Raw genomic sequence first — 23,286 nt, forward strand, 5'->3', positions numbered from 1 at the left:
AAAGTGCTTTACCAGCATACCACCGCTGAAGATGTTCATGCTTAAGTCCACTATTAATGACATTAGGGAAGCGGAGGTAAGTTACAACATACAAAGCATAAACGAACTCTGCCATTTTGCCAGAACTCCTTGTTACCAAGCAGATCCACCTCTTTCTCCCTGGAATAACAAAATTGGATGATTAGGCTGCTTTTGCACAGCAGAAAGGAAAATACTCCACTATACGCTGGGTGGGCATGCTGCAAAGTCTCATTTACTGCTGGTTCAGTAAAAGGTTAAATACCTCTCCCTACCACTGTGGGAAACCATTTTAAATTATAAAGCTTAGCTGCAGTCTAGCTGTGTCTTAAACACACAAAGCACAGGTTAATGTAAATCAACTCAAAGGGAAACCGTGCAAGTGAAGAAACTGGAATGAAGTGACAACTTCCTCTTGCACTTTCAACCAGTGACTAATTTCTTACATTTGCTGGATACTGTTTCCTTTGGAAATTATAAGTAATTAGACTTATTAGCAAGTTATGCTACTTAGCTTTAGGAAAGAAATATTCCTGGAAGAATACTTGTTTTGTTAAGTAGTTTTAAATTGTAGTTTTATATCCCACTTAAAAAAAACTGTATTAGCATGAACATAAAGATTCCCCCCTCCAATTATGACCAGTTCCATTTGGCAGATATTTATTTTTTCTGGGGTTCTAATAGAGTCCCTTCTATTTTATGGATAAGCATTAGCAACATCAGCACAGCTTTGGAAAGTGTGTTAGCTGCTACTAGGGCCTGCTGAAAGACAACAATACACTGTCCTACATTAGCAGTGACAAATTTAAATGTTTTTCAGTAAAGTATTTAGGATCCATACTTCATCTGCAGGATTCTCAAAGTTTAAAAATATGGTTATAATCAGAAAAGGTAATCAAAATGATATCCGTGCTCCACATTTATCCTCTCTGTGACTTTGATATATTTTCTCAATTTACAAATTAGGGTCTCAACACTATGAACTTTTACACATATGAATAGGTCCATTAATGTCAATGGGATTACGTGCATGTACAAAGTTAAGCATGTGCATAAGTATTTGCATGAGTAGGCCCCCAACCAAGATTTTTCTGACTACGTTTATTGCAAGCTCAGCCTGGAATCTGAAAACCAAGCAGGGTTCTTTCTTCCACTTACATCGTCATCCAAAGTACAGAACTTTAGTTGATAACATTGCCAGATGAGATGGAGATGCGAAAATACAGCTTCCTTTTTCACAGCTTGACTCACTCTAGAATGTTCACAGCAGTAATAGTGTATTAAAAGGACATGAATGCGATAAGAGAGACCTTGTCTACACCACAGAAATTCTGTAAAAATTGCCCACCATTCTTAACACCAATTTAGATCCTTCAACATTAGAACCCCTATTCCAGACATGCTTTGGTTGCTACTGGTGTTTTAAGTCCCTTGACATCTAGCTCTGCTTGTGGAAGTCTAATTGACAGCGTGCTTCAAACACCAGTGGCTGCTGGTGGAGATATACTGGTATTACTATTGGCTAAAATAGGGAGAAGATTGATGAGGAAACAGTGTTACTTTCACATCACTGCTTTTTAAATCATCACAAAATTTTAAGGCATAGTAAATATGATCAAAATAATTTCAATCAAAAACAAAGCAGGTTAAATCATGGATAGTTCAGCCACCTAAAGACAAAGTATCAATTAAGGACCTGTGTATTCAACATCATTAATAATACCATGGCTTCTTTCTATCACAGGTACACAGTTACAAGAGATTGGCACTGGTGTGGTGTATCAATCCAACCTTACCTTGGCTCACAAGCTCTACAGTTTGGATGGGTTTCTTTCTTCTCACACTGTCGTTCGATATTATGCAATATTGATTAAAATATCCTGTTTATTATTAGAGGACTGTTAGTCAGGGAGGTGGTGGAATCTCCTTCCTTAGATATTTTTAAGGTCAAGCTTGACAAAGCCCTGGCTAGGATGATTTAGTTGAGGATTGGTCCTGCTTTGAGCAGTGGGTTGGACTAGATGACCTCCTGAGGTCCCTTCCAACCCTGATATTCTATGATTCTATGATTTGAGAGTAGTGATCAGCTGTAGTTAGAAAAATGGAAGTTGTAGGTAGGGAAGAAATGTATTTATTTATTTGATAATCCAGATACACCAGTCTGGAAACCCTGCCAATTATCTTGAGTTCGTTTGTTGCTAAAGCACATTAGACTGTTTTGATCCCTTATAAACTAACTGCTATAAAACTCTACAGTATTTATAACCAAATGGTTATACTGCAGAGTTTAGGAACGATCACATCCCTCGATCTGCTGGCAACGCCCCTACGTATACAGCCCAAAATGCCATTGGCCTTCTTGGCAACAAGGGCACTCTGTTGACTCATATCCAGCTTCTCATCCACTGTAACCCCTAGGTCCTTTTCTGCAGAACTGCTGCCGAGCCATTAGGTCCCTAGTCTGTAGCGGTGCATGGGATTCTTCCATCCTAAGTGCAGAACTCTGCACTTGTCCTTGTTGAACCTCAACAGATTTCTTTTGGCCCAATCCTCCAATTTGTCTAGGGCCCGCTGTATCCTATCCCTACCCTCCAGCGTATCTACCTCTCCTCCCAGTTTAGTGTCATCTGCAAACTTCCTGAGGGTGCAATCCACAGCATCCTCCAGATCATTTATGAAGATATTGAACAAAACCGGCCCCAGGACTGACCCTTGGGGCACTCCACTTGATACCGGCTGCCAACTATACATGGAGCCATTGATCACTACCCGTTGAGCCCGACAATCTAGCCAACTTTCTATCCACCTTATAGTCCATTCATCCAGTCCATACTTCTTTAACTTGCTGGCAAGAACACTGTGGGAGACCATGTCAAAAGCTTTGCTAAAGTCAAGGAACAACATGTCCACCGCTTTCCTCTCATCCACAGAGCCAATTATCTCGTCATAGAAGGCAATTAGATTAGTCAGGCATGACTTGCCCTTGGTGAATCCATGCTGACTGTTCCTGATCACTTTCCTCTCCTCTAAGTGCTTCAGAATTGATTCCTTGAGGACCTGCTCCATGATTTTTCCGGGGACTGAGGTGAGGCTGACTGGCCTGTAGTTCCCAGGATCCTCCTCCTTCCCTTTTTTAAAGATGGGCACTACATTAGCCTTTTTCCAGTCGTCCGGGACCTCCCCCAATGGCCATGAGTTTTCAAAGATAATGGCCAATGGCTCTGCAATCACATCCGCCAACTCCTTTAGCACTCTCGGATGCAGCGCATCCGGCCCCATGGACTTGTGCTCATCCAGCTTTTCTAAATAGTCCCGAACCACTTCTTTCTCCACAGAGGGCTGGTCACCTCCTCCCCATGCTGTGCTGCCCAGGGCAGTAGTTTGGGAGCTGACCTTGTTCGTGAAGACAGAGGCAAAAAAAGCATTGAGTACATTAGCTTTTTCCACATCCTCTGTCACTAGGTTGCCTCCCTCATTCAGTAAGGGCCCACACTTTCCTTGACTTTCTTCTTGTTGCTAACATACCTGAAAACCCTTCTTGTTACTCTTAACATCCTGAAAATCTATTTAGCTTTAAGGAAGCAGTGGAAGTCCCATTTGTTTGAGACATTTTAAATTAGAGAATGTAAATATAGCGTAAGGACCCATCCTGCAATGGCAGGAGAAGGACCTGGTTGACCCAGTAGATTTTTCCTAACCTGATTTTTACGAAGAGCTTCTATCCTGGTATACTTGGAACCAGAGTGATCTATTGATTCACTCCCATCTAGCATGGTATGCAGTGCATGCTCTCTCTATTACCACATGTAATAATATAACAACTGTAACAATTCAAGTGTAAAAATTCAATTACAGAGTGCTCATTAGAGGTTTAAAAAGATAAAAGGGGTGGTCCTAATAAGCGGAAGTATTGTTTCTCATATTCAGAAAAAGATTTTTTTAAAACACTACAAATTAAAATTCCAAGTTTGGTTAAGAGACTTTTCTGTGTTCTCCCTGTCAGTTTGTTGTGGGTTGCTAGAGAAAAATTTTTATTGGCCCAATCATGGGATTACTTGTAATGTAGTAATCCCCAAACTACGGTAATAGAAATGTATATCTCACAACCTCATGTTTGTATATGGCGCTAGTAAAGCCTCGAGAGTAAAGACTGTTCAACATTTTCCATTTTAAGACACTATTTTCATTTACTTATAACTTAGTAAAACTTCACCATTCAGGACAAAGTTTTCCATGCTGGATGTCTGCCTCAGGCTGATTTATTTTTTTTAAATTTCAGAAAAACATGCTCAGGGGTTTCTCAGAATGAGGTTGCGGGGGGGGGAGGGGGGAGAAATACATTGCTTTGCCCATGTTAACCAATTTTTACAACCGTTTTGTTGAGAAGCTCTAATGCCTTCATCCATTTGAGCAGGGAGTTGAAATTTGGAAGGAGGGTTGCCCTGGTCTCAGGGTGTTGCAACAATTTTCATAGTGGGGGGTGCTGATGATGGAAACCATACATTTAGTGTTATTACTACTTCAAGAAAGGGGTTGCGGAAGCCCCCAGTACCCGTAGTTCTAGCACCACTGCCTGCTGTTGCAGGATGTGCCTTTTACTATCCCTGTGAAAGTCTGCCTACATTTGGCCAAGTTATAAACCCCTGAAAATCTCAGTTGCCATGTGTTTAGCAGAGACTGGTTAGAGATTGACAGCTAAATTCTCTGAAGATTTCATCTGCACTGAGCATGCCTAATCCTGGGGGTACAGGGGATAAGCAGGACTTTCCTTGCAATTTCTTGACTGCACAAGGCTAGCTGTGGCATCAAGCAAAGAAATTGAGAACTGGGAGACTGTATCTTCCATGCTCTCAGTGCTCATCCTGCTGGCACTTAGACACCAAGCAGGAGAAGGCAGAAAAAGCCTGACTCAAATGCAGGGAGGGGTGAGGAGCCAGGTCCAGGACACAGAGCCACAGGATGCTGGAAATGGAATCTGGAGCTGAGGCTGGACGAGGGGAGGACTGGGACAAGAGAAGGGTGGAACTGAGACAAGGGGACAGGGAGGTTGCAGGGGGCACAGGAACGGAAACATGGAGCCTGGGGAAAGGGGCACATTGGGGGGATGGGAGAAATGAAACCTTATTGTTCTTTTAATGTAGGGTGGTTTTATTTATTTATTATATTATACATAATATCCCACATATTACCCAACTTCAACTGTTTGCTCCACCACACCTTTATTATGTCTTTACAACACTAGCAATATCTAGGACAGGAATCTAGGTCTTCACTAAAATGACTCCCAAAATCTAGTGATGATACGCTGCATACGAGAAAATTATTCCAGGCTGATTTGGGGGTGCGGGGAGGGGTGTGTGTGTGTTTTTTATACAGTTATTAGGACTCTGAAAGCCATTTTCCCATGTCACCTTACACAGAAAAAATTGTTTCGGTTAATCTCCAATATTTTACTATGCTATCAGTACACAACAGAAAGTAACAAAAATGGACCAGGTCTGTTTTTGGAATCAAACTTGGCTTACCAGAAGTAGAGCAAAGCTGAAGGCAAATTCTATAACCAGTTCTAATCTTAAAGCATATTTTTAGCACACCCAGTGGATTTACTCAGTGAATTATTTCTGAACTAAAACGAAACCTAATAGGCACTGTGGTGCTCTTCTCGTTTTCCTTTTGTAGACACAGACTACTACTTTTATGATAAAAATATGGCCTCTTTAATCAAATATAAAATAAAACTGTCATACTCAGGAAACTGCGCCACACACACATATTAGCTGCCAAAAGATTTATTTCTAGTAGTGATGTCTCTCAAAAAAATAGACAGGGTTAATGCTCAAATGTAAGAAACTTGTATTCCTTAAACAACTATGCATCCAGTTCTGAATCTGGCACTTCCAACAGGCTTACACAAGTATGCTATCTGTTGGTTCCCATGGGCATATTTTCTTATGTGGTGTTCATGACATATTTCTAACTGTTCTTTTAAAACAAATGTCAGAGAAAAAAAATCACACTATTTTCAGTGTTTCACGGTTTGTTGTACAATACCTGTGGATGGAGAGTAACATGAAATAAAGTTATACACTGTAGTGCAAAAAGCACTAAACAATTATTTAGTAAGTCGTTATCAAAAGTAATGCACTTTAAAAAAATTAATTTTGTAATTAAACAATATGTCAGAATGGAGAACGTGCCCAACAGCTATTAGTCAAAGGATTACACAGCTAACACTACCAAGTTATTTGATTTCAGGACAAGAACCTCTAATTATTTTTCTTCTTAATGTGTCTCAGGCTTTAATGATGAACATTCTCAGTTCTAAGAGAAACAAGTAGAATTTATTGCTGCAAAAACAAGGGATAAAAAAGAAGCATACAAAGCTGTTTGGACATCTTCAGAGAGTTATAGCATTAGAAGATGCCATAGAGAAACAATTCACTCTAACTGGCAAGTCCAGCCCAAGATATGCCACAGAATGACTTTTACTTACGACAAACCTACTACTTGCTTGGTCAAGAAAGCAGAAAGGAGACTACCTTCCTTCTACCAACCCAGCTAAAACGTCTGCAGGATCTTGCTCCAGTTGCAGTGGTACACAGTGAGATCCACACAGCGTCATATCACCAAGAGGGGACATAAGATAAATTAATCTAGCAATTGGGCAGCAGCTGGGAAACAGATCATCCAGTAATTAGCAGCTAGTCAACGAGCATTAACCAAGATAAGTGGCAAAAACCACCCTTGTCATTTAGCAGAGCCCACAAGCTAAACTATACCTGTGACCATAATTAAAATTCAGTGTGGATGGGCATGCAATTTATTGGCCAGAGACACTTTTTGGATTCTGGAAAGCTTTTCTAACATCCTGATACTATATTTTCTTGTGCTGCATGTGGGTCAGAGACTGTTATCGCTGTGGTAACCAGCTACGACCAAATTACACAGGAAGCTCAGAGAATGACATAACCCATTCAGCTCAATCATGATGAATATTTTTATTTTAGTTCTTTCAATATTTGCCATCAACATTTCTTGGCTGTGCATGTTTAATGTATTATTACAGACCTGATCCTTCATTTCTCCAGCATACAACTCCTTCCTTCAATGAGTTCCAGGCATGGGAGGAGAGAAAGATTAGGTCCCATATTTTTATTCTCCACTATACCAGTTACCATTTGTTCCTTCTCTTCCTTGAAATCCTGCAAAATGAAACCCTGAAGCAGAGGGGAAGGAGGCCAGGATGTGGAGCATCCAGAAGGACACACAGCTCAAGTAGCTCCAGTTACTGAAGAAGGTGGAGTAACCCCTCCTTCTCTGAGTAGTGTTCCAATGGGTACTCCACTTCACAAAACTCCTGAGCAGTATGCCTGGAGAGAAGAAGGGGCTTCTGAGTGGATCTAACACTGAAGAGAGATTACTACATTGCTAACCACAGTGTCTGATCTGGAAGCATGAACCAAACCATAGTGCTTGGAGGAACTGTGTATTGAGGTCCAGGCTGCAGCTTTACAAATTTCAGAAACTAGAATATCTTTCAATAGTGCCACAGAAGTAGATTGGGATCTTGTAGAAATGGGCTAGTACTCTAGAAGGAGGTTGAATGTTGGGAGCCTCATAAGAAGAGACAATACGCGCACTGTGAGAGTCTGGAGTGGAAACTGTGGCTCATTTGGATCTGTTTGCAAATGAAACAAGACAGTCTGGGAGATTTTCTAAATGATTGGTTCTGACAAGATAGAAGGTTAACACTCTTCTGACATACAAGGAATGGAGGCAGCTTCCTCCTTGGTCTGGTACAGGTTCGGGGTGGAAAAAAGACCTGGAAGGTGATTAATCGGATTAATTGAGAAAATACTTGAGAGGTAAAAAACTAAGGATGTGTTTGCAACAAAACTTCTTCTCTGAAGAATACTGTAAAGAGAGGATTAAAGCTCACATTTCACCAATTCTTTGAGCAGAAGGGAGGGCCACCAAGAAAGCCATCTTCATAGACAGGTGAAGGTATGGAAGAGGTAGCCAATGAAGGGAGCATTAAGGCAATTAAGGACCAAGTTTAAATCCGTTACAGGGGTGGTATCTCTAATCTAAGGGAAAAGGTTGGTCAACCCTTTGATGAATTTTGCTGTCATGGGGTGGCCAAACACTGAGAATCCCTCTACAGATGAATGAAAGGCTGTGATAGCCACTGCATGAACCTTGATAGAACTCATGGAAAGATTTGACATTTTTAATTCCAACAAATAATCAAGAACCATGGAGAGGGAAGAATGAACAGGCAAAAACTGTAAAAAGACATACCAGGGGCAAAATCATTTTCATTTCTGAAGGTGTTTCACATAAATACCTTCCTACAGGTTAATATTACCCGTCGTACTTCTGCCAAACACAAAATCTCTATCCCTGAGAACCACTGAGGAGCCAAGCTCTGAGTCAAAGAATGCTCAGATGGAGTGTCTGACTGGAATTCTGCAACAGCAGATGGGGAATGGTTGGGAGGAGTAAAGTTCGTCAAGAAGCAAGATAAATCAGGTAAAGGTCTCAGCCAAATCGATGCAGTTAGAAGGAACCTGACTTTGTCCTGCTTGATCTTGTTTAAGAGGAGGGGTGTGGGTGGATATATGTAGAGGAGGCCCTGTGTCCAAGAATCCAAGGACTAAAGACCCAGTCTTCCCTTCGAGCAGAATTTCTTGAACTTTCTGTTGGAAGAAGTTGCAAAGCAGTCCATTTCTGGGAACCTCAAAGCTAGAAATGTGTGTCTGATAGTCAAGTTCCCGCTCATAATCTTGGGAGAAGTGCTGACTCAAATTGTCAGCCATGGTAGTATGAATGCCTGGAAGTTAAGAGACTGAGATGAGGATGTGGATGGCTATACACCAGTTCCATAGTTTTATTATTTTGGCACTGAGGGATGGAGATCTCACTCCCCCTGGCGGTTTATGTAAAACATGCAGGCTATGTTCATGATCATGATTTTTACAGATTAGCCCCTGAAGAGTGGAAGAAAGTCTAGACAGGTGTTCCAGACTGCTCTTAATTCCAGGAGGCTGACGCAGAGATGTCCATTTGCCCTGAATGGTTGTGGAGGGGCAGGAGGCCAGGTGCACTCACCATCCCATAAAGGATGCATCTGAAGTTATGGTGACAGAGTAGATTGGTTGAACAGAATTTCTGCACACACTTTGGATAGGTTCTTCCACTAATTGCATGAGTCCAGAACCCAACGAGGGTCAGAAACCATCCTGTCCACACTGTGTGCGTTCTGGGTATAAACTGTTTTTAGCTGTCCATGGAAACGGTGCAGATGTAACCAAAAGGTACATGCTGCCATGCACCCTAGCAGTTGGAGGCAATTCTTTAAAAATGTCTGTGGACTTATTTGAATCTTTATAATATCGTAAACCTATTCGAAGAAAGGTAAGCCCTGTCTTTTATGTCATCTAGAGAGGCCCCTAAAAACAGTCAGTCCGTTGAAGTGGGTTGAAGTGGAGTCTAAGATCTAAAATCGATCTCCATTCCCTGTTCTTTTTTGGAACCAGACAATACTCGAAAAGAAACCCTTCCCTCTGCGCTGGACTGGAACTGGTTGTGTGGTCCCTATGCTTAGGAAAGAGATGAATTCATGTCTCAGCAAGTCTGTGAGATGCATCCCTGAAACGGGACTGGGTTAGGAGATAGGATGGGGAGATGGAGGTAAAATGGATGGAGTAACCGGATGTTATAACCTCCAACGTGTTGTATATCGACAACGTGTTCCCATGCTGGTCAAAAATGGGAAAGCTTATCTATGAAGGTAGTGCAGCTGAAGATACTTGACGTGGGGAAGTTCTAGACCCTCGACACAGCCATCAAAATAGTCATTTGGTTGAAGATGACAGTTGGGTAGTGTTGTTAGTTGTGGTAGGAGATTTCTTCTTCTGATATCTCAGCCTCTTTCTAGGTGGTTCTGTAAACCTATGATAGTTAGAAAATTGGGCTAGTCAGGGTCGCTGCACTCTACTAAATTTCCTTTTATTTGCAGGCATATATATTCCAAGAGACCTGAGTGTGGCCGTGGGATCTTTTTAAAGGATATACAAATTTGTCCGTGGAGTCTGAAAAGAGTTCATCAAAAGGGAGATCGTCTGCAGTATTTTGGACCTCCCTAGGAAAACTGGACATCTGCAGATGCTCAACGCATGACAACCACAGTGGAGACTGATTGAGCCATAGCATTAGCTGCATCTAGGGAGATCTGCAATGAAGTTCTTGCTAAAAGCTGACCTTCGGCTACGATGGCCTTGAGCAGTTCTCAATGTTCCCAAGGAAGATGTTCAATAAAGCTGTTGGAATCCGCCATAATTGGTGTGACTGTGCTTTGTCATTAGAATTTGACAATTCATGATCCTGAACTGCAGGGTTGCTGAAAAGTAACTCTTACGACCTAACAGATTGAGTCACTTTGGTCCTGATTGTAAGGGGTAGACTTTGCATGGTGTTGGCTGCCACACTCATTGACTGCCTCCACAACTAAAGAATTTGGTGGTGGATGGGGGAAACAAAAACTGCCCACTTAAATAGAAGGGGAGCCATGGCAGGAGTCTTCCAGATATTAGTGGCAGTTTCCAGTATAAAATAACTAATTCACTGGTAACACTACTTGTGCAGAAAGCATCAAGTATATATGCTTTCTCAGCTCCTAAACCTGCTTAAGTCATCTACGAAAGTAGGTAATGGAGGCTTTATAGCCTCATCTGGCTATGACAATGAGATATTTGCTTGAGGTGTCACCTCTTTGTGATCCTTTTGTGATGCCTTGTTCCTCAAAATTTTCTTCCTGAGGTTGAGGCTGTTGAGAACTGAAGGAACAGGCAAATGTCTTTCTCGGCTCCCTACAGGAGTAGCTAGGAGCTCTCAAGAGCTGCTGGCAATAAGCAAGCCACAATTCTCAATGTGGCCATTGAGGGGAACCATAAGGTACAGAAGGTGACATCCAGCATTGCTTAAACCAACGAGAAAGTGCACAAAATTGTTTCTCCCTTGGAAATTTCTTTTCTGGGTGGGTGACAGAAGAGACATCCCTTTTGTGGTACACAGAGATCCCTGGACAGAAATCTGAGAATCAGAGGAATCATCTTCAACACAGACCACAGATGGGGCAGACAATATGGATTAAGATGACTGCCTGCCCCACGTGATAAGTACCAGGGAGCTGAGAGGTACTGGAGAAAGACGAGGTCTCGGTGAGCCACTATATTTCAGTACCAGCAAATGTTTGGTACCATTAGAGATGAAGACTATAGCTCATCTGAAACAAAGATGTGTCTGGAGTATCTGAACTCTGGCAGTACTGGAGCATACTTGAGCTGAGGTTAAAGGCTCCGCAATTTGCATAGAAACCAAGGGTGCCGACTGCTTTGGTTGATCTGCTCTGAAAGATGGTGCTGGTGCCAAGCACACTGCTTGGATGGAACATGTCTGATGTTGATGGTTTCTGGGGCATCAGTGTAGCAGTCTGGGATATCAGTTTAAGTATCATGGGTAGATCAGAGGGGTCCAGAGATAGCACCAGCTTTTTAAGGGCAGAGTGCTTAGAATCGCTGGTGGAGCAATCATATTTAGTTTGCACTAACAATGGATTGGATACCGAAGTATGCTTGGTACAGTGGCTCCTGGGGAATGTGCCTCAATGGTACCTGAGGTCTCCAAAATTATTATTTTTTTGAAAAAGGCTCTCGGGTGGGAGATCTAGAACTTCTCTTCCTTGGAGACTTTTAGTTCCCTTTGGTGCCCTCCTCTTGCAAAGATCTCGGTGAGCAGGACCTGGTATTGGATGGAGCACTGAAGTACATTCAAAAGCCATTGTATAGGTTCCTCTGAACCTGGATCAGAGGCTGGCCTCAGGGCTTGCTCCCTCATGAGGGGTCTAAATTTGATTTTCCTGTTTTTTTCTAGATTTGCTTTTAAAAGATGTGCACATGTTACACTATTAGGTATGTGGGTCTCTTTCAAACAGTGGAGGCACCTAGAACATCCATCACTAACTGAAATGAACTCCTGGCAGGTGGCAGCTCTTCAAGCCTGGGGATCCTGGCATACCATGGTGACGGCAATGACAACAGCCCCCAAGAAGAGAGGTGGGGAAGGAAGAGGTGTTTGAAAGGGGAAAAAAAGGTCACCTTTAGTCAAATAAAAGACCCACAAACCAATAAAATAACTAAGCTACACTAACACTAAAAGGCTAAGCTGTACCTAAGCTGAAAGTAGGCTTGGTAGATACTCCATCTGAGGCCATATTGCATCCTCTTGAAAGGGGACACATTTCTTTCTCCTTTTTAGATAATATCTCAGTAGAAACATGTTTTATGGTTGAAAGAGTAAAAGATTAAGCTACATATTTGGGACGTCTAGGGAAGAGGTAGGTTTCTGAGCCTTTTAAAGCAGTTGCAATTATATGACACTAACAAGAAAGTTAAGTAAGGGTAAAAAACAGGTTTAATTTTACCAGCTGATAGTTTGGGGAGAAAAATACTTACCCGGGGCAAACACTTCTAATTTTATTGGTAACCAAAGTACTGTAACATTCTGACATATACTATGCAAATATTTGGATAGTCAATAAAAAGCACTCAAGAGACCAAGTCAAGCAGCTTAAAGAAAAATACAAATACATGACGAGACAGTCAGTGTTTAGAATTAAACACTGAAATTTTAAAAAGTCATAATAAAGCCTGTGTTTTTTCCATCAAGGGTGCCATTTTCCATCTGTTCCCACTCCTAAACACCCAACCTCAAAAGATAAATGTCATTATGAAACTGGAGACCAGGTTAGTGGAGAAACAAGCATACTGCAGAAGTAGTGCCTTGTTTCAGGGAGTGGAAAGGCAGTTAGGAGGGGTCATGAGAAATTTGTTTGTAAGAGCTAGATTTGCAATACACTGGATTTTCTGAAATCCACTACTGATTGTGCTGTACACTGAAGATTAGAATCTGGCCCCATTACTGGCAATGGCAGCAAATTCTCCCTGGCAGCAAATCTTATTACGAAAGGTAGGTGAGGAAGTCAAAGGAAAGATGGCCCTAGGATTAAGAGAACAACAACATTACTTTGTACTTACATATACCTTTCATCTAAAGATCTCAAAGAACTTTTAGAAACATTACTTGAAGACTAACATGACTCCTGCTGGCCAGTGACAGACTAAATTGGTTTTAGGAGTCTAAACTCCCCAGGTGCCTCTTATGATCACTAGACACACTAACTTCCATACCCGCATGACTGGAAGTCTGCCAGTAAAAACTACAGTACATAAAAATGAACATGTTTATAGACTACACCTTCCTATTGAATAGCTCCCTCATGGTACAATTGTCCACTTTATTCATATTCTCATAATCATTAAAACAACTGAGTATATTCATAAGTCTTTACCATGTTAGAATGTACAGGTAAACTAGTATGCTGCAGTAGTACCTGGAAAGCCTGATTTCCCTTCAGTTTCAGAAGGGACACAGCCCTCATACTGAAGCACTCCACATAAAATACAACATGTGTTAGGAGGGAGAAGGAAAAATAAAAACAACAAAAAGGAAAGCAGCTGAAACTACAATACTAATTTTTTCTCTTTTGTGTTACATAGCATAAACATTTGCTTAACTCCCTGGCACTGGTAGATTGCTGAGTCTATTGCTGGCTTCAGGGGAAATACAGCTCATGGCATGAAAAGAATTATATAAAAATAAGAGAGTTCCAGTATAAATCTAGTATAATCCAGAGTCCTTTAGGGGTGTGAAAGGAATTGTGGAGCAACATCAAAGAGGCTTTTCTGATAAAACCAGTACTTTGGCTCAGACAGTGGAACTTTTTTCGAGGTTAAGAAAAATGTCTTACCAGACTATTTCACGCATGCCTACTGTTCTCTTAGTTTTGGATCTCCTTGTGCTGACTGAACACAGGCAAGCAAAAGCTGTCTATATGGACAAGCCCTCTGCAAAGAAGGCCCTTGTTCACTTACTACCAGAGGGAACAGTTTTAAAAAAGCTATTATAATCTCTTTGCATCCCTCCATTGGCTTCCCCTTCTCTTTCGCATCGAACACCCGCAACTTGTCTTCAGTTTCAGGGGTCTTCAAGGCTCATCTATCCCTACCTTACCTATCATCTCTCATTCGCTATGGAGAGGTCAACTCCTGCCTTCAATTGGCCAAGGATGCCAGCCTCCATCTCTCACTTGTTACATTTTCAAACAAGCACCGTCAGGGGAAAACCCCACTACCCATCACGCTCAGGGGGAACTCCTGTAACCATCCAGAAAGCTATCTCATCATCTCCTTAAAATCCCTCAACACTCTGCTTTGTCATGATGCCTATAAAAAGCTTGACAACAGTGAGGCTGCAAGTGTGCTTTGACCACTGCCTTTCATGCTGACCAATGACTCATTGCTTTCTTGTACTCCCAGGTGTGTCTGTATCCCTGTGTTGTCTCTTATATTTCAATTGTAAGCTCTCTGGAGCCAGGACCCTTTTTGTTCTGTGTTTGTACAGCACCTAGCAGAATAGAGTTCTGGTCCACGTCTAGGTAATACAAATATATGTATGCTAGATGTTGCGATAATACAAATAATAATTCAACAACAAATGTGGTTCAGTGCTTTAAGCACTGGATGGGGAATCAAGTAGTCCCAATATCTGGTCATGGCTTTAACAATAGCGTTCTCTGTGGCCTTGAGCAAGTTACAAGCTCTATGCCTCAGCTTCCCCCTTCCGTAAAACAGAGAATGGAAAATTCCTTACACAATAATTTCCTTTCTGCTAGCAGCATCTCCCACAATTCTGTTATGTCCGGGCTGCTCCCCAACACACTGAAGTTTCCGGAAGTGGATCAAAGCTGCAGCACAGTGTGTGCTGGCCACGTCTCCTTTGTCGCCAGGTGAGTCATTCCAAAGCCGGGTGAAACTTGTAGAAATAGATTTACATCAAATGCCAACTTATTAACCATGTACAGCAGGCAATAGTCTTTATTTGGACATTACTATGCAAAGTTGACCCCTTGGCTTAAGAGCCATGCAGGCTGGGTAGAATTGTGGGAGATGCTACTAGCAGAAAGGAAATTATCTGGTAAGAAATTTTCCACTCTGCAGCCCAGCGTCTGCCATAACTCTGTTATGTCTGGGAAGTAGTAAGCAGTGAAACAGAAGTAGGGAGGGATAAGGAAAAAATAAATAGAATGAGCTAGAAAAGGAATCCCACCCACTAATGTTAGTCAAAAGGCAATACTGGGCCACCACCTGTAGCACCTTCCTGCCAAAGAAGGCCTCTGCAAATGACTGGAACTCCACTTTATAGTGTCTGATAAACATGTTAGTCGATGCCCATGTGGTGCTCTGCATATCTCAGTGGTGGAAGCACTTGCTTGTTCATCCCATGAGGTTTCTATAGATCTCCTGGAATGTGCTTTGATTTATTCTGGAACAGGGATGCTTGATACCCTTATAGGCGCCCAGGATGCACAGTCTGAGCCACGTAGCAATGGATAGCTTGAAAGCTCCGAGTCCTTGACACTTTGGATGAAAGGAGACAGTGTGTCTGCCCTTCTTGTGGATTCTGTACGTTTAGTGCAATTCTTTAGTGCTCCTCTGATGCCCAAGTTGTATCACGGCTTCTCGACCGGATGCTGTGGCCTGGGACAGAACAAGGGAAGAATAATCTCCTGAGAGGCATGGAAAAAAGAGTGAACTTTGGGGAGAAATGATTGTGGAGTTCTCAGCACCACTTCGGCATTGTGGAACATGCATGGAGGACGTTGCCACCCCTGACACTCGCTTTGCAAATGTAATGGTGACCAGAAAACAGGTTTGGTTGGAGGGACAGAATGCCGATATTGAAGTCAGAGGTTCAAAAGGGTGAGTTGTTAAGGCTTTCAACACCAGTGATTAAGTGAGATATACCCAGATCATCCTGGCAAGTGACATACACCCATACATACACTGCAGGGAAAGATGAAAAACAAGCTCATAGCCAATCTGATGTGCAGGGAAATGCCTTCCCAACCCCCATAGAGCGATCTATTAGATCCTCAGCATGTGAGCAAGAACCAGCCAGACAAGAGCCTGAGAAAGAATGTTCACCTCAGAGCCCCTCTCAGACACTGTCTCATCTCCAGCCATAGCCATCCCTAATGCTTCAGAAGGAGGAGATAAACAGAATTAAATGGAGCAGAGAATCCCTTCCTGACTCCTGCAGGTGGCCAGCTGAAGCTCTGAAGCATGAGCTTTTAGGACCATAAGACAAACCAGAAGTGAGCTTGCAGGGTTGCTGAGCTCTGCCCTCTACTATCACAGGCAACCTCGTCATACAAGCAAACTCATACATTTGTCCAGCTCTCTCTCAAACCTAAATTACGTATTTTACCCCCAGAACACCTACTGGGAGACTGTTCAAGAACTTCACTCCTCTGAAGATTAGAAAATTGTTCATGGCCAGTTTATATCCATTTATTCTTCATCCTTCCTGGTATTTACCCTCCCTAATGTATTAACAGAGAACAATCATATCTCCTTGCAGACTTCTTTTTGCTAGCCTAAACAAGCCAGTCTCTTTCAGTGTCCTTTCCTAAGACAGGCCAAAAAAATTGTCAGGACACTCTCCCATATGGTTCAAGACACTCCCCCACCCCCATCTAGCCATAAGGAAAGGGGAAAGTGGCTGCAACTCCTCAGATTGGAAACAAATGTGCTACAGGAACATTTTTATTATAACAATTACATTGATGTGAAAATTACTGAAATGATCGTAACTATGTACACTATGGATAAACATACTGGACAAAGCCTTGCATGAGAATATAACTCTGTCAGTGAACAGCAGACACTTGAGGTGAAAAAATTCAAAACAAAACCTTCTCAAAAATAAAAGGGGTCAGATCATTGCCATCTCAGAAAAGAGAAAAGGACTGTTAGGATAACATTTTCTTTGGAGATGCAAGTCTCTACATCCTTTATTTTTGGGAAGCAACCAGTTGTGGTTAATGAACAGAGAGCAAAAAAGAGATTGTGTCTAGCAGAATAGGGAAGGGGGACACAGGTTATCTGCACATTACTGCAAATTACTGAGTCCTGGACATTGAGTATGTAGTGTTTTAAGAACGTTGGGCCTTGAAGGTCTTCGAGACTATTCAGTCCAGGATATCATAACTGATCTGGAAGAGTACATGGTGTGTCAGAAGGTCCCTTAGCCTTGTACATCTCCCTGACACAATTACATATCCATTTGGAAATAGAACCCTAGTGAATTCTTTCCTCGGTTTCAGCTGGAAGCTTATCAATAAGTCAGCAGTTTTTCTAAATTGTTCAGTTTTGTTGAAGTACAGTACATCTCCAGTGTCTGGCCAATGCCCAAAGTATGCCATTTGTGTTTCTTCTTGGAGTTTGGGTTTGAGTAAAAGGTAGAAGTCTTATAACATGTGAAATAACTGCTCCAGGTAGTTAATTTTTCCATGTTTCTCAGTACTATTTTACCTTAATGGAAAATAAAATATTGAAGTTAAATGGATAAAGACCCGGTCTTTAAAACCCTTGTAGCTCAAGTGAGGACCACTAACATGGCCACCTTGATATTTCAGAAATAAAGAGATATCATCCTTAGGAGCTCAATTATATTACAGGGAAGTGCCCAAAACACACTGATGTGACTCCACAGCCAAATACTTCATGACCTGAGCAGGGGATGAATTCTTCAACTTAAAGAAGCAGATCCCATGACTATGATATGCTAAGCACTCTTCCATCTCAGAGCAGAGGACTGACCAAAATGCAGAAATGTGGACTTTTAAAGTAGTGCTGCCATGCCTAGGGAAAAAACAGTTTGAAGAAACTGTAAACCTACTGGTATTTGAACCCTAATCCCAACTGTAGCCTTAATAACTATAACGAGAAATAAGCAGCTGGAGCTCCTGTTATTAAGTTATTACTGTGAAAGATTATAGTCCACAAGGGCTAAGCCAATGTGTCGCTCCTCTTCAGTTTTATATTTTGCTTTTCACTTTTGTAAAGAGATTATAGAAGTTCCATCCTTCATTTTTGTATTACAACGTAAAACAAAAATATTGAAATATTTGTGCTTGTCAGAGGATGATAATGAGGTTGAAAAACCTATTTGCGATAGTAAGGTACATTTAAGCCACACACTTCATTGCCTTGACTTCTGAATGGTTAAGAAAGAACAGATGGAAGCAACTCTAATTGCCTAACATAACTTACTGAATAATAATGCACTTTGTGTAAGCAACTGCAATGCCAGCTCTGCAAAAATTCTGATTCAAGATGTGATACAGATTCAAATTATTTTAAAATCTTTTGCAAAACTCAACAGGAGATTTGAGCATTTGCTGAAGAAGGAAAGTTTAAAATAGCCCGATGTCCTTAATCTAAGGTGGCATATTTGACAATGAAATAATTATCAGGCTAGAGTAAGAGAAGCTACAAGGGAACATCTGGAAATGATTTTTGCCAAGCAAAATTGCTACAGAATACAAATCTATTCTTTGTGAAAAAATGTAACAGAAAACACAGGGACTCATTCACACACTATTACCCAAGATCTGCTCACTTACAAGATTTGAACAGCAACTGTAACGTGACATGCCAGATGGAAAAAGCAATCAAAAGTGACCACAGTCTGTCTTGCATTAGTGCAAAGTTTCCTGACCCTCTCAAGGAAACTTTACTCCCTTCACTATTCTTCTTCAGTAGCAAGAGCTTGCTCATAGTCCTGCAGACAGGCCCTTGATAATACTCTGTTATGGAAATAAAATGCTATACAGAGCCGAAAGAGTGGAGATGGGGTAGGAGGATGTCCTGGCACAAGATAAAATAATTTTACTGGCACATTCCTTACAGCAGCTTTAGGATCAAAATGGTACTGAAACAAAAATTAAAAGATCACCCTGATATCAAAACCAGAGCAAAAATCAGAAGGTTCAACATGTACAGGTGGGGAGGAAGGCACTGCCTCCCACAAGGAGCTGTTTTCATTCACTGCAATAAACTGTTCCTCAAAACAAAACACACCTCTCAACCTTCAACAGTTCCAGGTGTTTGGAGCAGCAGTTGCAGGCAGGACTCCCAGCCCCACAGATTTGGCAGAACAGCAGGCTGAGTGGAAGAGACTTGGTCTTCTGTATTGGAGACCTCAGGCTCTACTCCTAGCTCTGCTTGAAATGAATTTGTGCAACTTCTGCATTACCATATTTGTAAAATGTGCTAGAATGACACTTGGTTACCTTGTAGGGAAGGTCACGAGGTCTTACTCATTATGTAGGACAGGAAGTACATAGACATATACGCAGCAGGTACGCGAGGACTTTGAAACTAAAAGCCACGATTGGGGTGGGAAAAAAAATTCACATAGCAGAGGAAAATAAGGGTGATACCCAATTGGATCCAGTACACACACCAATGTCGTCCCCTTTCCATTTTTACTATTGAGGCACATACTCCAACAATAAAATATTTAATCAAGTAAACCACCATTCTCTCTCTTAGAAGTACACACTTTTCACTCACCACTCATATGAGTGCTCTTTGAAGGGAAAAATGTTGGGTTTTGTAACCACAAACGTTATTGGGACTGTAACAATATCAGTCATGAAAACCATGATTATAGAGATGTCAGGTTAAGCAATACTTTTCACCTATGGAGAGTTAAAATCTATCTTGGGTCATCAGGGGAAAGGAGATAGGTGTAGTCTCATCTGGTCACATCACAAAACCATTCAGAACAATTAGTCTCTGCTTGAGGAAATCCAACAACAAAAGAGTAAGGATGTTTCAAGTAAGGATTGAAGTGCACTGGCAAAGCAAAGTGGAGAATTTTAACACATCCCTTTTCTGCACTATGGTTAGATCAAACCAACACCACTAATCCCTCACTTTTATGGGCACTAAATGCAATACAAAGTGTAGAAAGAAATCAATTAATATACAAACAGTTTATTACACACACATTCTTGTCAGTTGGTTAGGATAATCGGTGCAACTCATTTCTAGTTTCACTAACTCACAAGTTGTAATACTGCCAATCTTGTATGATCAACATAAGACCTTCATAATACACCTTTTCCAGAAAACCTATTTTAGGAAGATCTAAGGCATTTTAAAATATTACATTTAAAGATTCTGTATTTTAGACCGCAAATTCTTAGAGGCAGGCACTGTCACTTATTATGTGTATACATAATGACTAGCACAATGAGATCCCAACATATTTGAGGTCTTTAGGAGCTAACAATATACATATTTATTAATGAATAATAACACAGTATTGCATTAAAAGAAGCCAAACCTGAATTACAATATAACAACAGATAATAACAACAGAGGTGTGATTTTCTTTATAAAGTTTTTTTTTTTTGTAGTGTTACCCTTAACACTACACCTTTTTCTCAAGGAGCCAGGAAAGCATAATCCTAAAACACTCACCAGGTCACTTTTAGGTGCATCCTGATAATCTGTTGTGAAGCAGGACATTGAACCTCTTGAGCCATTGCCCTCACTGGCTTGCTTTGGAGGCTGTGCATGTTGCCTGTATGTTGCACTCTTAGGGGTCCAGCAAAAAAGGTTGACTGATTCACGGACACAACGTTCAATGTCAATTTCTGACCAAGGATTGAAAAACAAGCAAAAACCCAGATGTGAAAGTTAGTAAAATCAGAAAGTTAGACCAGTGAAACAACTGCTGAAAACATATCTTCAATTTTTAGTAACTATTTAGTTAATTTTTATTCAAAAGACATCCAAGAGACTTTACAGACAAATTATATAGGGATTAATTTTATCCACCACTGAAATGCCGCCACCTCAGGAATGTAAAGTGGCAGCAAAGTTACATTTATACAACTGTTTAAGACAGGAAGTGAAAAAGTACCATAACCAACTGAAGCTATAGGGATATTTTAATAGAATTACTTATATAGTAAAGATTCTTCAGTAAAATTTGTTGGCATACTGTAAACGAAAATGCTCATAAATGTAGATGTACAATGGAAAGCAAGTCAAGCAACATCTATCTACATGATGCATGAACTTTCAGCTGGTCCAAAAATCAATGTCCTCTTTGTCATGGTTACAGTTGTTAAAAGCTATTACTTCCCAGATTGAAAGAGTCCAGTGAAACTTGACTTTGAACTTGAATTTGAACTTTGTGTTGCCTGCTATTTTTGACAAAATTATATGCTGTCTACTGGAAAACAGGAAATCTCAACATTATTTCATGCTTGATGGCACACAAAATGGATTTATCTTAGTCTTACTCTGAATTCAATCCAAAAATGGCTGCAGCTCACAGGGCAGCATGCTGGTTGAAGTACATGACACAACATGACTGAACTTGGGAATGTTTTAAAATATAAAATAAGCTATCACCACTTGCAAATTATCAAAGCAGAATGAAGAAATGTGTAACCAAAAGTGATCCTATGACAAACATCATTTCAGAAGTGATAACATCAGGGCTACGTATGTTTTGAAAGCAAGGGTGTTGCAGTTGTGACCAAAGCAGTTAATAAGAGTATATGGTTTCTTGAGCACAGCAAAAGGACCAGTTGATTTGTTTCACCAGACCTTCAGTCTCATAAACGGGACAAATTAACAAGTGTGTAGAATTACCATAACCTTCATCTTATAACAGTGCACAAGACATGACATAAGTATGACCGGCACTGGATGTATCAGTTCTAGATAGCTCTGGGATGGACAGCAATTCATTATGACACTACCAAGTTTAGGCTGGAACTTAAGGTAGAATATTTTAGTTAGACAGGACTACTTACTCCAATTTTTTTTTTGATGTTTAAAGAGAAAGACTTGGTCTATTCAGGAAGCCATCCTTATTCAGGAAAAGTACTTAACTTTTAAGCACACGCTTAAGTCCCTTTAAAGTCACTGTGCTAAAATGCTTTCTTGACTGAGGGACTTAATGAGTACAGGCTGGGAGCTAAGAATTCCTGGGTTCTAATGCCAGCTCTAACAAGCATCCTGCTGTGGCCATGGATAAAATCACAGCCTCCGTTCTTCCAACTCAAGGGTTTCCATGCAGGATCATTCTTCTCAGGGGTATTGTATGTCAAGTTCTTTGACAACAAAATGTGCTCTTTTATATAATGTATTACTAGTCAATTTAATTACTAATTTTTCATTTTACAGGTGACTTGGTAAAAAGTTTCTGTTTAGTAATATCTTCCAGGAAAATCTGAGAAAGTGGCAAAACTAATGCAGGCTTTCTGATTTAAGCAAAGTTTGCAAAACTTCACCAATTCTATGGCTCAGAATACAGGTTCCAAGTCGTTGATATTACACAGATTTTGCTCACATTTTAAAAGGCTCACTTTATTTGTATGGAGATGAGAATTTCAACTAAATTCTCTGACATGTTTACAACCTCTTATTTTTCCGTAGGGAGACAGTTCCAGCCTGATTCTATCATGAATTATATCCCCTGCACCTGGGATTCTTAGCATATTTTACACGACTGTTAGGAAAACTTCAGCAATACTTGTGTGTGAAGGGAGATAAAAGTAGGATGCCTTAGCAAGTGTAAAAAGGCATCTGAGCACCTCCACCTCCAACAGTGCCCAAGTAAAACAGAGAGAATTGTGGGAGGACATAAGAGTCTACATATACCCCAAAGCTGTTAAAACAAAAAAGTCAAGGAAGGAGAGGAATTTTAAACCAGCATGAAAATATCTGACATTTGGACTGAGATTTTCAAAAGTGACAAGTGATTTTGGTTGCCTACATATTTGGTGTACATCTGGAGACATCTTAAGGGAGCCTGCTAAACACCCACTCTCTGAAAACTGAGCCCCTACAATAAGTCTCAAAAGATGGGCATCTAAAAATTGAGGCACTCAAAAAAATCACAAGTCACTTTTGGAAATCTTGGCCCGTAGCAATGGCCCTCTCCTCCCTACATTTTAATTTTTTACAATAAACCAGCAACCTTCTAGTAAAAATGAATTGACTGCCCTTTAATGTAGAGTAGCCACTACTCTACATTAAAAACTTTGTCTCCTAAATTTACTAGAGTTTTACATTTATGAAAATAATTTGGTCATTAAAAGAGAGAGACCTTTTTGTGTGTGCTAACATTATATGTCAAATGTCATTCCCACTTCCAAATATAAATGATCTAACACACACAACAGGCATTTTGCTACACATTCAAAAAAATACTAAGCCCACAAAAATATTTCACTTATTTTCCTAAACCTTATTTTACTATTTTGTTCCCCTT

The 23,286-nt window shown here is 40.7% G+C and overlaps 1 protein-coding gene across 10 annotated transcripts in view; it reads right to left on the minus strand.

Moving 5' to 3' along the window:
- Positions 1–23,286, minus strand: part of TBCK (TBC1 domain containing kinase) — a 181,165-nt gene that overhangs the window by 38,649 nt on the left and 119,230 nt on the right. For 9 of the 10 annotated variants that reach the window (XM_043545291.1, XM_007054394.4, XM_043545292.1 and 6 more), the window contains one exon: positions 20,475–20,650. In XM_043545291.1, coding sequence (XP_043401226.1) covers positions 20,475–20,650 — 176 coding nt within the window. Of the gene's footprint in view, positions 1–5,918; positions 6,070–20,474; positions 20,651–23,286 lie in introns of those variants that run through there. The other variant, XM_043545295.1, reaches the window with a different exon arrangement.

This window comes from Chelonia mydas, chromosome 4, assembly GCF_015237465.2.
Source record: "Chelonia mydas isolate rCheMyd1 chromosome 4, rCheMyd1.pri.v2, whole genome shotgun sequence".
Classification (NCBI taxonomy): Eukaryota; Metazoa; Chordata; order Testudines; family Cheloniidae; genus Chelonia; species Chelonia mydas.